Source organism: Trypanosoma brucei, chromosome 8, assembly GCF_000002445.2.
Source record: "Trypanosoma brucei brucei TREU927 chromosome 8, complete sequence".
NCBI classification, from domain to species: domain Eukaryota; phylum Euglenozoa; class Kinetoplastea; order Trypanosomatida; family Trypanosomatidae; genus Trypanosoma; species Trypanosoma brucei.
In genome coordinates, this window is record NC_007281.1 from 2,186,738 (window position 1) to 2,202,059 (window position 15,322).

The following is a 15,322-nucleotide window of genomic DNA, read 5'->3' on the forward strand; positions in this document are numbered from 1 at the left end:
GTGTAGCTGTTGAGCGGGAACGACTGATATGCAGCGAGAAGCAGCTTACGTATATGAGTAGCTGGGTAGGTGGCTGAGTATTAGTATAGAAATGGAAACTTAATGTAAGAAGGGAAGAGTCATTTATGGTTACTGGTTCGATGAGGGGTAACCCAGCATATTTTTCTTTAGCCTCACTTGTTGCTCCCGCGACGTTTGCGAGGGATCTCCCCACCCCGTTTGACACTCCCATGCCCGTGCACGCATGCTCCACACTTATGATCATTACGTGTTACCATCACCTCGTACGTGTGTTTTTGTTTATTCGGATCACTCAACCGACTCTACAAAGGAAAGACAATGTAGTGTGTAAAAGTGGATATGAGGGATATCCCTAGGGTTCGTCAGATGCACGTGTTGCTCAAGCGCAGCGGTGATGTAAGGATCGCCTTAAAGCCATATACTTCCACGTGCCATATTTCCTTCACGTGTGGTGTTCTCACCGGTAACACTTTCGCGCGGTGTCATATTTGAGCACATCCCGGAAATATGACATCATTTAACTGAGGAAAGGAAAAATATTCATGCTGACAATGGCTTTTAAGGCTTGTTATGCCCTCTGCGTTAGTGGTGAAAGTGAGAGCAACTTAATGATATTCACTTTCGCAGATCCTCTGGCACTGAGATGAAGTTTACCGCTCTTTCCGTGATGTTATCGGTTTTAGGATGAAAAGAGAAGACGCATTTGTGCTCGCATAGCAGAAAATATAAAAAAACATGCCACGACTGACATATTAATAATATGTAAGCAACCGTGCAAACGAGGGGCAAGATAGGTTTGACTCGCATTTATGCCCACTGGGAAGGGAACCTCCCAGGGATTGTTCCCACCATTGCGTGGGGAAGCGGAAGACACTGCAAATGTCTCCAAACCCCAATGCACACCAGCGAAAAAATATAAAAAAGGGAGAGTCTTGAGATCAAGTTGGGAGGGAACTCATCAGGAAGGCAAGCCACTGGATGGGGGAGGGATGACCAAAGAAGAAACACTGCAAATACACATCAAAAACGCTTTTGCGCCGTCCACACCGTCCTCATTGTGAATTGCCGCCGCCGACCTGTCCTTCAATTCCTTTTCACATTTCTGTGTAACTGCTCGACGGGTTTTGTGGAGATGTGCGCCCATTTGACGGTCTCAACTAAGCATTGAGCCGCCCCTCGAGTACGCAATCTCCTTTACACCATACGTAATGCTGCAATTTCTTCTTATAAGTCCCTGTTGCTTACAAATGAAGCCACCTCTACCTTGTCTACTGAGTGCCGCGCGATAATTCTCTCTTCCTTCTGCTTCCCTTGTGTATTCCAGGTTCCTCAAGTTGTGTTATGGGCTTTAGGGCTGGCTCCATGTGTGCACGCGGTCAGCAGCGCATCGGCGCACCCCTGCTGTTGTGCTTTCTACTGCTGTCTGGTCCCTGGGAGGGAGTCGAAGGGAAAGGTAACATAACAGTCAAAGTGTATAGCTTTTTGCGCAACAAACACATTGCGAAGCGCCGCTTGGAATCAGTCACCGCAGGTTTTAACGCCTCTATACAGTCCCGCAGCTCGACGCTACCGCAGAATGTGGTGCTTGAGATCGTCACCCCACCCGATGATGGAGTTCCACTCCAAAAGTTTTTGGAAGAAGGTTTGAAGAAGGGAAAGGGGGAACTGCCCATTGTGCTGGGACCTGTTGGAGACCGGAACACGCTATCAGTCACTTCATATCTCCACAAAGAAAAAATAGTTGCCTTTTCTCCCATCACTGGGTCCTTGCTTGTGCGTAAGTGGAGGCAGAACCTGTACTATCTTACGGCATCGCCTGCTGCAGAGGTGCTTGCACTAATTCGTTATGCAGTGAGTCAATTGAGGCTTCGGCGACTGGGTTTTATGTACCTGAAGGGCGTTTCTTTCGGCGATAAGGAGTATAAGATGACGGTTAAGGCAATGTCGATGATGGGTCGTAAATTGTGCGGTGTTTTTGAAATAGATGGCTCTACGAATGGAAAGCTTTCCAATGATGATTTTCTGGTTGTGTGGAACAGCTTTGCAAGAACACTACCACAAGGTGTGATTGTCTTCGGTTCGCCAATTGATGAAACTCAAAAGTTTGTAGCATGTGTCGCCTCAGACTACCGCACACGGCATGCGTACTTGCTACTCCCCTCAACGCTTCAATTCTTGGTCGCAGATACGTGGTCCCAAACACTGGATATCGCCGGTCGCGCGTACGTCCCTCGTCAGATAATATTAACGGGGGTGACTCCACTCCCAACGGACACGGAATACAAAGCCATCCGACGGTTCCAAGAGGACATCAAAAAGTATATGGGGAAAGAATTCGGTAACAACACAGCACAAACTAAAAAAGGAAGCCGTCATGTAGATGACGATATTGACGGTGAGATGATGGTGTTTGGGTGGATTGCTGGCGAGGTGCTGTCACGCGCACTGAGTAGCCGTGAGTGGCTTAGAAGTAGGGAAGCGTTCATCAAGTCATTGTTCAGCCAGCGTCGGTACGTTATCGATGACCTTGTGATTGGTGATTTTGGTGGTAAATGCATAGGAAGAGCAGGTGAAAGTGGGGCGGCGTGCAAATGTAATCAAGGTGGAAATGTTGTTTACATGAAAGAGATGGTAGAGGACTACCGGCTGCAACCCGTGAATGGGGGGAAAATGCTACTAAACGCTGCCAAATGTCAGAGAAGAATATTACAACTGTATGCCCCATTGAATGGTATAATGTTTCGATTGGAAGACAATCCATTGGCGCAGCGGATTACAGAGGAATATCGCGATGGCGCCTCCCCCGCTGTTGGAAAGGGCCAATTGGGTCAAGGTGATCGCTTCTTTTTGCATGAACTGAATTCGACATCGAGTGCGACAAAGCACAACATGTTAGAGGAGGTTAAAGAGCGTGTTGTGACGGCCGTGTTCGGTGTTGTGGATGACGCGCTACTGTCGATGACAGATATGACATTTATTGATCCCATTCCTCTCAGTCCCAGGTTGAAACACCCCGGAAGGAATGTGTTGCATTTGTCTCCAACAATTGAGCAGCAGATTTTTGTAATGGTGGAGCGTGTTGTGGTTCCGAATTCCTGGGGGAGTGTGCATGCAATTGTTCGCAGTAGTGATGCACGTGGAATAAAATCTGTTCTTCGAAAGACTTTTTGGGCACTTGGTGGGTCGCTGGGTGCTTTCGACGAAGTTACCGACGGTGAAAGTGTGAAGAGTTTGTTACCGCATAGCGGCTTCGTTCTCGTTATTGGTCTAACTGAAGCTGATATTACTGCAATTGCTGAGCATCTTGACAATCACAGGGAAGTGCGTGTATTTGTGTTATTCTTCGATGTGGCACTGCTGTACAGTGAGTTTGTGAAGGTATTCAAAAAGCATCCGCAAGCTGCCGAGCGGTTACTATTCGCAACAAGCCTACCACACTGGGCAGACAACAATACGACATCCGAGACGGTTCAGGGATTTCAAGACGACGTGGGTAATGAGAGTAAATGGACTCCACTGGCGCTGCTTGGGTACGTCACTGCCCGCGCTGTGAGCACTGTGCTGCCACGCGCGGGGTATTTGTCCCCAGAAATCCTTGCCAATGCCATATACACGCAGTCGGTCATAGTTGTAGATGGCATCCGCTTCCGAACGTTCAGTGCTACAGAGTGTCAAGCAGATAGTGGGTTTGCAGCTAAAGGGTGTGCTATAAATTACGGTGCGACAAGGATTTCGGTGTGGTCCATGGCTCGTGTGTTGAACCCTTCCGTACCACCTGTCACCAAGGCAGCAACGCCATCGATGCAGTACACCCACCCCAACAATGGGCTTTCGGCCAGGAAGCTTGCCGGCATCATTGTCGGGTCTCTCTTTTTGGTGCTGCTCACGGTGCTGCTTGTAGTGTTGCTTTCCTTTTTTCGCCGCCACGCGCGCGATAACGAGAACGCACCGAAAGAATTGACAGACCCCGTAACGCTAATATTCACTGACATCGATAGCAGCACTGCGCAGTGGGCGGCACACCCCGAGCTTATGCCTGATGCCGTTGCAACACATCACCGCATAATTCGCACATTGATTTCCAAGTATGGATGCTATGAAGTGAAGACTGTTGGAGATTCTTTTATGATTGCATGCAAGAGCCCTTTCGCTGCTACGCAATTAGCGTGTGACATGCAACGATGCTTTTTAGAACATGATTGGAAGACTGATGTGTTTGATACGTCTTATCGTGAGTTTGAGCGGCAGCGTGCGGAAGGCGATGGGGATTATGTTCCACCCACTGGCCACCTTGACCCTGATGTTTACAGTCGGTTGTGGAATGGACTGCGAGTGCGTGTTGGAATTCACACCGGGTTGTGTGATATTCGGCATGATGAAGTAACGAAAGGATATGACTACTACGGTCGTACATCGAATATGGCAGCACGGACTGGGAGTGTTGCTAACGGTGGGCAGGTGCTGCTGACACGTTCGACATACCTTGCGGTGACCGGTGGGGAGCGTGAGCAATTAAATGTGACTGCATTGGGTGATGTGCCATTGCGTGGTGTACCCAAACCTGTGGAGATGTACCAATTGAATGCGGTGCCCGAAAGGACATTTGCTGCGCTTCTCCTCGACTGTCAGATTATCGATGGCACTGACGAAGAGATGAGCACGTCCGCCAGCGACGTGGGTTCCGTTGCCGTTGAATTGCCTGAATCGGCTCAACACGTTGCCACTTCGTTAGAGACACTTCTCGGAACCTTCACACCCGCTCAGAGGCAGGCGCTGCTCATGTCTGTCTGCGAGCGCTGGCGCGTCACGTCGCCCCGGAAGGTCCACGAAGGCTGGGACAACTCCGTGTGTCATGATGTTATATGCCATATTGCAGCAAGGGTGGGTCACGTGGTTAACTTTGGGGCGAGGAACGCCACCGCCACCGCTAGCTCCACTACACGGCAGTCTTCTCTTTGTTCGTATCGCTCGCTTGGTCTCTGCGGGTATGGTTCACATGGGCAGCCAAGCTCTACAAACCAAGAAAACACCAGAAGGGATGTGCCCCAACCTGCGGGGTCACCTCATGGAAGCCCCGAACCTTCGACAAGCTCCAGCAACAGTATCCACGTTTTACCCTTCAACCAATGCAAGGGCCCATTTTAATACGCAACTTGTCACTCCAAATGAGGCCTGGAGATTGTGCTTAACCTTGTATCACCTGTTTATCTATACCATCGTCATAAATTAACCTATTTTTTTTTTTGCTTTCAACACTCTTTTTCGTGTACACGGTTGGTCAAGTGATGTTTGTTAAACCCTCTCTTTTTGTGCGGTTATTTCTGTTTTACAGTTGTTTTCCTTTTTTAAAATGACAAACGTCTCCCATTGCGCAGGTACACGTGTGAATATATACATGCATGTGTGTGTCGGCGTGTTGTTGTCCGTTTCTCCCCACCATCACCCTCGTCCCCGTGCGCCTGCTGTTGGAGTTTTTTCTCCATTCGGGTGTTGGCATATTTGAAATGGGGAGCTGGCACGATTTATTTGTTTCTTACTTTATATATTTCCTACATTGTCGTGCTTGTTCGTGTTGGACTTATCCTATCGTAACTCTGTTTGCACCACGCTTACAAGGCATTTTTTCTTATACTTCGACAGGGATAAGGTGGTAGCCAGTCTATAAAGAGACTGCAGCTATCCTTTCTTGTAACAAAAAAAAAAGAATTTATACCACCATTGGGAAACGTAACCTACTCCCAAGTGTTTCTAGTAAGTTAGATCTGTCCCTCCCATTTGCTTAAATACGAATGTAGCGTTTGTTCTTGGTATATTTTTTTTTTGCTTGCATCAGTCCTGGATGCACGTTGTCGAACAGGTTGTAGTATATAATATATGTACAAAAAGTACAACCCCCCCCCTTCCTCGGCTCGCACTGCGCTTTGGCACTATTTTTTTCCTTTTTTTAGTTGTCGTTGTTATTGTTCTGTTTTGAATAACCCCTCCCTCGTGAAACCGTTTGTACATATGCTTCCCAATAAAAGTCGATGTGGCAGCGCCTTTGTCACAAGATGAATCACATCTCATGACGTCATGGACTGCGTTAAACTTCGTTAAGATAATAGTAACCTTTCGATGGACCTTCCGCTGCAAAAGCATATCCTTTTCCCTTCTGCCCCTTCTTATGTTCTCAGGTAGCCAAAAAATGTGAGACAGGGAGTGAATACATGTGCTTCCGCTGTGTGCATGCGGGCCCATGCATGCAAACAGGTTTGTACACCTTGTGGGATCTGGTAACGAGAATAACCGGAAGATGCAGGAGGGGCACATCATGCGAATGGAGGTGTTGTTCTTTAGGGTTGACCACACTATTTTCAGTCCTTTTCTTGCTTGCACGGTTAGCTGTTCGAGAAAATTTTCGCACCAAATGCTGCGGGTGAACAGTGATAACAGGTTTCTACAATGCGGTGACGGATATTGACGGAACTTTTCACACCAAAGACCCCTGTCAATGCCCAACTCCACCTGCGGACGGTTACGGCGCCTAGAAAGTTGGAAAGAAAATGAAGGGTCGCCCAGCTGCTCTGCTACCCACCATCGTAGGGGCGACAATTTGTATTCAGGTAGAACGGCAGTGAGCCACGGAGGCACAACAAGGGTTTAGAAAAGAACTTTGATTTTGCGTGCGATGTTTGCCGGTTCCAATGTAATTGATCAGTGTTTAGGGTCATGTCCACCCCCATTCGCTAGTTGTGGACGGTAAAAAGATACATGTCGCTTAACTGGCAACGTCTCTTTTATGAGCAACATGCATCACAAAAGCCGCGCACAACCGAGCGCACTGTTCACCGACGTGCGAGGTACTCACTGTACCCATCGTTTACACTCTCACGAGCTACCCGTAAAAAACAAAACGTTTCACCGGAGTGTGATGCTGCCCAACGGCCATTTAGACACCGTAACCTGTCAGTGCCCCCCCCCCCCGCGGTACAAGCAATTAGGTCGTAGAACGGTCACCGGAGAGCACACGGAGTGGATTGTACACATATGCGCCTATCACTTCAAGCATGAATCGTTGGAGAGGTGGTACCACCGCAGAAACGAAAATGACCAACACACGTAAACACCACTGAGCATACATTGGGATGAGTGTCATCATCTCTCGGTCGGCAGAAAGCAGTCCATTGGGTGCGGGGGAGAGGAGTACAAGGAAGGGGAAAAAAACAAAAAGAATAATCTGCAACCCGGAAATGTTGAATACAACACGCTCATCGGATGAAATAAGGGTTGAACCGCTTATACTACAAATATACCTTCAACAGTCAACACCGAAGAGCAGGGCCTCCAAGGTATTCTAAACAGTACATGCACTCCAATAATTATGTTCCGTCGAGGCATTTAACAATTCGCTTAGTACCACGAAAAAGTACACGGTGCCAACAGAAACGTTTAAGCCAAAACACGCGCAAACAACAGTGTTGGTACGCAATTTTCCCCTTAACATTATTACTTTCCCCCTACCTCATATTTTCTATATCCATCAAGTGTGTAACCACAAAGACACTTAACCACCAAAAGAAAATGACCAGCATCAATGCCCAACCACCCAACTCAGCCACTTATTCTCAGGATGATCATGGCAGCGCAGAAGTTGTGAACCTAAATGCTGAGGTGGAACGCCCACAGCCAGAGGAACGGAAAGATGGTGGTGGTTGCTTTGCCAGGGTGAGTCTATTTATGGCAACTATCATCCCACCGGGAGGTATCGCCGCAAGTGCCTTCAACATTGCATCTTCAACCATTGGTGCCGGCATTGTAGGCTTGCCTTCTGCCGCCAACAGCAGTGGGCTTGTGATGGCGATGATTTATCTTATTATCATTACGGCAATGTCTGTGTTTACAATGCACAATCTCGCAGTGGTTGCTGATAAATCAAGTGCTCGCACGTTCGAGGAAATAACAGGCAAGTTGCTTGGGCGTGGAGCTTCATATTGTCTCGCTGGAGTTCGTGCTTTCCATGGCTTCAGTGGATGTGTGGCATATGTGATTTCTGTGGGTGATATCCTGAGTGCTACCTTAAAGGGTACCAATGCTCCGGATTTCCTGAAGCAGAAGTCAGGCAACCACCTGCTGACATCCCTCATGTGGTTATGCTTCATGCTTCCACTTGTAATACCTCGGCACATTGACTCCCTACGTCACGTTTCAACCATTGCCGTCAGTTTCATTATCTACCTCGTCATCGTTATTGTAGTGCACTCATGCATGAATGGGTTACCGGAAAATATCAAGAACGTCAGTGTGGGAAAGGATGACAATGCTGAGATTATATTGTTTAACAGTGGGAACAGAGCCATCGAAGGTCTTGGAGTATTCATGTTCGCTTATGTGTGCCAAGTCGTCGCAGTGGAGATATACATGGACATGACAGACCGTTCTCCGCGAAGATTTGTCCTTGCATCTGCAATTGCATTGGGTATCTGCTTCGCATTGTACGTAATGACAGCCTTCTTTGGTTACATGGACTTTGGTCGTGCTGTTACTGGCTCTGTGCTTCTGATGTATGACCCAGTGAATGAACCTGCAATTATGGTCGGTTTCGTTGGTGTGCTCGTCAAGCTATGTGCGTCATATGCATTGCTTGGAATGGCTTGTCGCAACGGCTTGTACAGCATCGTGGGATGGGATGCCGACAAGGTTGCCTTCTGGAAGCACTGCATTGCCGTTGTTACTCTCTCTGTCGTCATGTTGTTGTGTGGCCTATTCATCCCGAATATCAACACAGTTCTTGGGTTCGCTGGTTCCATCTCTGGTGGATCGCTGGGTTTCCTATTTCCCGCCTTATTGGTGATGTATTCCGGTGGCTTTACGTGGCAGAAGGTGGGTCCGTTTTATTATCTTACTACATACGCTGTATTACTTACAGGTGTTATTGCCATTGTATTTGGTACGGGAGCGACCATCTGGGGAACTGCGACTGGTTAATTGGTTTATGTGTAGCATATCGGAATGTATCGTTTTAACGGGTTTATCGAGGCATGAACAGTACTATAAGTGCTGTAAAATAATATTATCATCACTATTATAGCAATGACACTGAGCGTAAACGTTACTAATAACACGGAAGTGAATGACTAGGCGACTTCTCTTTCCGCTTCACTACTCAAAAATATAACAACACATATTTTGTTTTTCTGCTGTTTCTGACAGTATAGTCCCCAACCCCAACTGAATCGCTTCAACCCAGGTCGGTTGATGTTTTTTCCCTAGTTGGCAACGCGCTCCAACATATCTTCACTTAGTCTATGCGTGGCATCTGTAGAGTGGCTGAAACGCCTCATTGAACATCGAAATATAATAATTCTTTCGTAACTTCAATTATCTGCAAAGTGCCACAATAACTACACAGCAATAAGGGCGTCTCGATCCATCATAAAAATGGGTATTATATGCCAATACCCTCAATGGCAACAATCAAAGAAAATAACATATCGATGACGAACCGATTCCTCCCCGTCTGCATTGTGCCGGTGCCTCCTTCAACTCTACTTTATATAATCTTCTTCCCCTATCCTTTACCCCTTGTTTCTGGTCTCCAAAAGTATGCGAAAGTACACAAATAAAATAGACTGGTGTCGCAGCTATCCTGGCACAACTATTATGCTTGAGTGCACAGGCTGAGAGATAATTTTGACAAATGACTTTAGGTTTCACATGTGTAAGCAGTGGCAGTATCAGATTTGCTAACACAGTGGAGCATGAGCATGCAAGTGATTCCAATAATGTAGATCACGCGGAAAGGCTAATTGCTCTGTTATTAACTGCATTTGGTAATTGTACTAGCACCATTATGTGCTCGGAGTGAGCGTTCCATAGTACTATGGCTGTGGCAAGTTTCAGAGTGTGGGATGAGTTAACAACGATGCCAAGAACGCTGGCCGCTATTCCCTAAGATGCGTCTGCACTGCCACCGTAGCAAGTAACGTCTCTAGGCAGTTAACCCTTATGTGTATGTGTAACACTCCGATGCTACTTCTCCACTCGCTAAGCCGTTTTGTTCCCCTCAACATTCTTACTTTCCCCTTACCTCATATTTTCTATATCCATCAAGTGTGTAACCACAAAGACACTTAACCACCAAAAGAAAATGATCAGCATCAATGCCCAACCACCCAACTCAGCCACTTATCCTCGGGATGATCATGGCAGCGCAGAAGCTGGGCAAGCGAATGCTGAGGTGGAACGCCCACAGACAAAAAAACAGAAAGATGGTGGTGGTTGCTTTGCCAGGGTGAGTCTATTTATGGCAACTATCATCCCACCGGGAGGTATCGCCGCAAGTGCCTTCAACATCGGATCAACTACCATTGGTGCCGGCATTTTTGGCTTGCCAGCAGCCGCCAACAGCAGTGGGCTTGTGATGGCGATGATTTATCTTATTATCATTACCGCCATGACTATTTTCTCCATATATGCTCTTGGTGTCGCCGCTGAAAGAACAAACATTCGTACATACGAAGGAGTTGCCCGTGCACTACTGGGTCCATGGGGTGCATTTTGCACTGCTGCAGCCCGTACTTTCTTCTGCTTTAGTGCGTGTGTGGCATATGTGATTTCTGTGGGTGATATCCTGAGTGCTACCTTAAAGGGTACCAATGCCCCTGATTTCCTGAAGCAGAAGTCAGGCAACCGGCTATTGACATCCCTCATGTGGTTATGCTTCATGCTTCCACTTGTAATACCTCGGCACATTGACTCCCTACGTTATGTTTCAACCATCGCATTCAGCCTCATGATATATGTTGTGGTTGTAGTGGTGGTGCACTCATGCATGAATGGGTTACCGGAAAATATCAAGAACGTCAGTGTGGGAAAGGATGACAATGCTGAGATTATATTGTTTAACAGTGGGAACAGAGCCATCGAAGGTCTTGGGGTGTTCATCTTTTCCTATCTTTTTCATATTACCGCGTATGAGGTCTATATGGACATGACAAACCGTTCGGTGGGTAAGTTCGTTCTGGTTGTCACCATTGCGATGGGTATGTGTCTTCCCATTTATGCACTGACAGCCTTCTTTGGTTACATGGATTTTGGTCGCAACGTTACCGGCTCTGTGCTCCTACAGTACGACCCTGTGAACTACCCAGCGATTATGGTCGGTTTCGTTGGTGTGCTCGTCAAGCTATGCGTATCGTATGCACTTTTGGGATTGGCTTGCCGCAATGCGCTGTATGATGTCATCGGGTGGGACTTCAGAGAGGTTGCTTTCTGGAAGCATTGCATTGCCGTCGTTACTCTCTCTGTCGTCATGTTGCTGTGTGGCTTATTCATCCCCAAAATCACAACCGTATTCGGATTCGCTGGTTCCATCTCTGGTGGATTGTTGGGTTTCATTCTTCCTGCGCTATTCTTCATGTATTCTGGTGGCTTTACGTGGCAAAAGGTTGGTCCCTTTTATTACATTTCCACTTATGTTCTACTGATCACAGGTGTTATCGCAGCCGTATTTGGCACAGGTGCTACCATTTGGGCAGTTACTGTGGGATGATTAGCGTAGGTTCTGCGCACAGGAATGCATTCTACAGCAAGAGGCCAGTCGCACATGTGAATTGTTACCCGAAAACGGCAGGTTAGAAATGTGATACCTGTGTAATGCAGGAGTAAAAGTGTGCTTAAGTGTTTAAAAAACGAAGAAAATTAATTTAACGTTTCTCTCACCGACAAATCGTATACCTTCTCTCATTTATCCGTTCCAACACGTATTTCAAACACGGTTCCCCTCTCCAAAACGTTATTTTATTTTGTCAATTATTTCCTTTGTTCGTGTCGACACGAGTGTTTCTCCATTTAGGAAGGGAATTTCAAGTGCGAAGAGGGGACATTGTGTTATATTTACTTTCTTTCCATCCTTCGTACACTATTTTTTCTTTGTAACGCCCTCCCTATCCGTATTATTTTATTTTTTTAATGGTTGTGCGTGAAGTACAACTGCTTAACGAAAAGCGCTTGTAGGGCCGGTGGGTAATTATTTTCTACATATTTTGTTGTATGCTCCCTAATATACTACAGAAACATTAGCAGCTGCCCACAAAGGTAGTTGTTGTAAGCTTCTGTCGCATAGTATCTCTTTCGTCTCTTTCTTCTTGCTTAAGATGTACATAAAGGATTCTTGATACATGCTACCACGTTGTGCAAACCAAATAACACTAATGGAACAGGGGCACTATCAGATTTGCTAACACAGTGGAGCATGAGCATGCAAGTGATTCCAATGATGCAGATCACGCGGAAAGGCTAATTGCTCTGTTATTAACTGCATTTGGTAATTGTACTAGCACCATTATGTGCTCGGAGTGAGCGTTCCATAGTACTATGGCTGTGGCAAGTTTCAGAGTGTGGGATGAGTTAACAACGATGCCAAGAACGCTGGCCGCTATTCCCTAAGATGCGTCTGCACTGCCACCGTAGCAAGTAACGTCTCTAGGCAGTTAACCCTTATGTGTATGTGTAACACTCCGATGCTACTTCTCCACTCGCTAAGCCGTTTTGTTCCCCTTAACATTATTACTTTCCCCCTACCTCATATTTTCTATATCCATCAAGTGTATAACCACAAAGACACTTAACCACCAAAAGAAAATGACCAGCATCAATGCCCAACCACCCAACTCAGCCACTTATCCTCAGGATGATCATGGCAGCGCAGAAGTTGTGAACCTAAATGCTGAGGTGGAACGCCCACAGCCAGAGGAACAGAAAGATGGTGGTGGTTGCTTTGCCAGGGTGAGTCTATTTATGGCAACTATCATCCCACCGGGAGGTATCGCCGCAAGTGCCTTCAACATCGGATCAACTACCGTCGGTGCCGGCATTTTTGGCTTGCCAGCAGCCGCCAACAGCAGTGGGCTTGTGATGGCGATGATTTATCTTATTATCATTACCGCCATGACTATTTTCTCCATATATGCTCTTGGTGTCGCCGCTGAAAGAACAAACATTCGTACATACGAAGGAGTTGCCCGTGCACTACTGGGTCCATGGGGTGCATATTACACCGCTGCAACCCGCGCCTTCTTCAGTTTCAGTGCATGTGTGGCATATGTGATTTCTGTGGGTGATATCCTGAGTGCTACCTTAAAGGGTACCAATGCCCCTGATTTCCTGAAGCAGAAGTCAGGCAACCGGCTATTGACATCCCTCATGTGGTTATGCTTCATGCTTCCACTTGTAATACCTCGGCACATTGACTCCCTACGTCACGTTTCAACCATCGCGTTCATCCTCATGATTTACATGGTGCTTGTAGTGGTGGTGCATTCATGCATGAATGGGTTACCGGAAAATATCAAGAACGTCAGTGTGGGAAAGGATGACAATGCTGAGATTATACTGTTTAACAGTGGGAACAGAGCCATCGAAGGTCTTGGAGTGTTCATCTTTTCCTATCTTTTTCAGATTACCGCGTATGAGGTCTATATGGACATGACAAACCGTTCGGTGGGTAAGTTCGTTCTGGTTGTCACCATTGCGATGGGTATGTGTCTTCCCATGTATGCACTGACAGCCTTCTTTGGTTACATGGATTTTGGTCGCAACGTTACCGGCTCTGTGCTCCTACAGTACGACCCTGTGAACTACCCAGCAGTTATGGTCGGTTTCGTTGGTGTGCTCGTGATGTTGTTCGTATCGTATGCACTTTTGGGATTGGCTTGCCGCAATGCGCTGTATGATGTCATCGGGTGGGACTTCAGAGAGGTTGCTTTCTGGAAGCATTGCATTGCCGTCGTTACTCTCTCTATCGTCATGTTGCTGTGTGGCTTATTCATCCCCAAAATCACAACTGTGCTGGGATTCGCTGGTTCTTTCTGTGGTGGGTCGCTGGGTTTCATTCTTCCTGCGCTATTCTTCATGTATTCTGGTGGCTTTACGTGGCAAAAGGTTGGTCCCTTTTATTACATTTCCACTTATGTTCTACTGATCACAGGTGTTATCGCAGCCGTATTTGGCACAGGTGCTACCATTTGGGCAGTTACTGTGGGATGATTAGCGTAGGTTCTGCGCACAGGAATGCATTCTACAGCAAGAGGCCAGTCGCACATGTGAATTGTTACCCGAAAACGGCAGGTTAGAAATGTGATACCTGTGTAATGCAGGAATAAAAGTGTGCTTAAGTGTTTAAAAAACGAAGAAAATTAATTTAACGTTTCTCTCACCGACAAATCGTATACCTTCTCTCATTTATCCGTTCCAACACGTATTTCAAGCGCGGTTCCCCTCTCCAAAACGTTATTTTATTTTGTCAATTATTTCCTTTGTTCGTGTCGATACGAATGTTTCTCCATTTAGGAAAGGAATGTAAGACGCAAACGGGGGTTATTGTGGTAGAATTGGTTTCTTTTCGTCTTTTACCTTTTTTTTGTATTTTTTATTGTCTGCTCAACAGCAATGCTTGAAGTACAACTGCTTAACGAAAAGCGCCTGTAGGGCCGGTGGGTAATTATTTTCTACATATTTTGTTGTATGCTACTTAATATGCGACAGAAACATTAACAGCAGCTCGCAAAGGTAGTTGTTGTAAGCTTCTGTCGCATAGTATCTCTTTCATCTTTTCCTTCTTCCTTAAGATGTACATAAAGGATTCTTGATACATGCTACCACGTTGTGCAAACCAAATAACACTAATGAACCAAAGCAGTGGCTACTATTTTTCAATACTAAATCGATTCCTCCCCGTCTGCATTGTGCCGGTGCCTCCTTCAACTCTACTTTATATAATCTTCTTCCCCTATCCTTTACCCCTTGTTTCTGGTCTCCAAAAGTATGCGAAAGTACACAAATAAAATAGACTGGTGTCGCAGCCATCCTGGCACAACTATTATCCTTGAGTGCACAGGCTGAGAGATAATTTTGACAAATGACTTTAGGTTTCACATGTGTAAGCAGTGGCAGTATCAGATTTGCTAACACAGTGGAGCATGAGCATGCAAGTGATTCCAATAATGTAGATCACGCGGAAAGGCTAATTGCTCTGTTATTAACTGCATTTGGTAATTGTACTAGCACCATTATGTGCTCGGAGTGAGCGTTCCATAGTACTATGGCTGTGGCAAGTTTCAGAGTGTGGGATGAGTTAACAACGATGCCAAGAACGCTGGCCGCTATTCCCTAAGATGCGTCTGCACTGCCACCGTAGCAAGTAACGTCTCTAGGCAGTTAACCCTTATGTGTATGTGTAACACTCCGATGCTACTTCTCCACTCGCTAAGCCGTTTTGTTCCCCTTAACATTATTACTTTCCCCCTACCTCATATTTTCTATA

At 46.4% G+C, this 15,322-nt stretch overlaps 4 protein-coding genes across 4 annotated transcripts, besides 1 other annotated feature; all 4 read left to right on the forward strand.

Moving 5' to 3' along the window:
- Positions 1-15,322: part of a sequence feature (sequence corresponds to BAC RPCI93-30P3) that runs on past both edges of the window.
- Tb927.8.7590 (receptor-type adenylate cyclase GRESAG 4, putative) lies at positions 1,363-5,166 on the forward strand (the record flags this gene model as incomplete). The annotated part of the gene is made up of 1 exon (XM_842495.1): positions 1,363-5,166. The coding sequence occupies one exon, from the start codon at positions 1,363-1,365 to the stop codon at positions 5,164-5,166; it is 3,804 nt and encodes a 1,267-aa protein (XP_847588.1).
- Positions 7,366-8,985, forward strand: Tb927.8.7600 (amino acid transporter, putative; the record flags this gene model as incomplete). Its single annotated transcript, XM_842496.1, has 1 exon — positions 7,366-8,985. One exon carries the CDS (start codon positions 7,366-7,368, stop codon positions 8,983-8,985), a length of 1,620 nt encoding a protein of 539 aa, XP_847589.1.
- On the forward strand, positions 10,148-11,551 carry Tb927.8.7610 (amino acid transporter 1, putative; the record flags this gene model as incomplete). Its single annotated transcript, XM_842497.1, has 1 exon — positions 10,148-11,551. One exon carries the CDS (start codon positions 10,148-10,150, stop codon positions 11,549-11,551), a length of 1,404 nt encoding a protein of 467 aa, XP_847590.1.
- Tb927.8.7620 (amino acid transporter 1, putative) lies at positions 12,643-14,046 on the forward strand (the record flags this gene model as incomplete). The annotated part of the gene is made up of 1 exon (XM_842498.1): positions 12,643-14,046. One exon carries the CDS (start codon positions 12,643-12,645, stop codon positions 14,044-14,046), a length of 1,404 nt encoding a protein of 467 aa, XP_847591.1.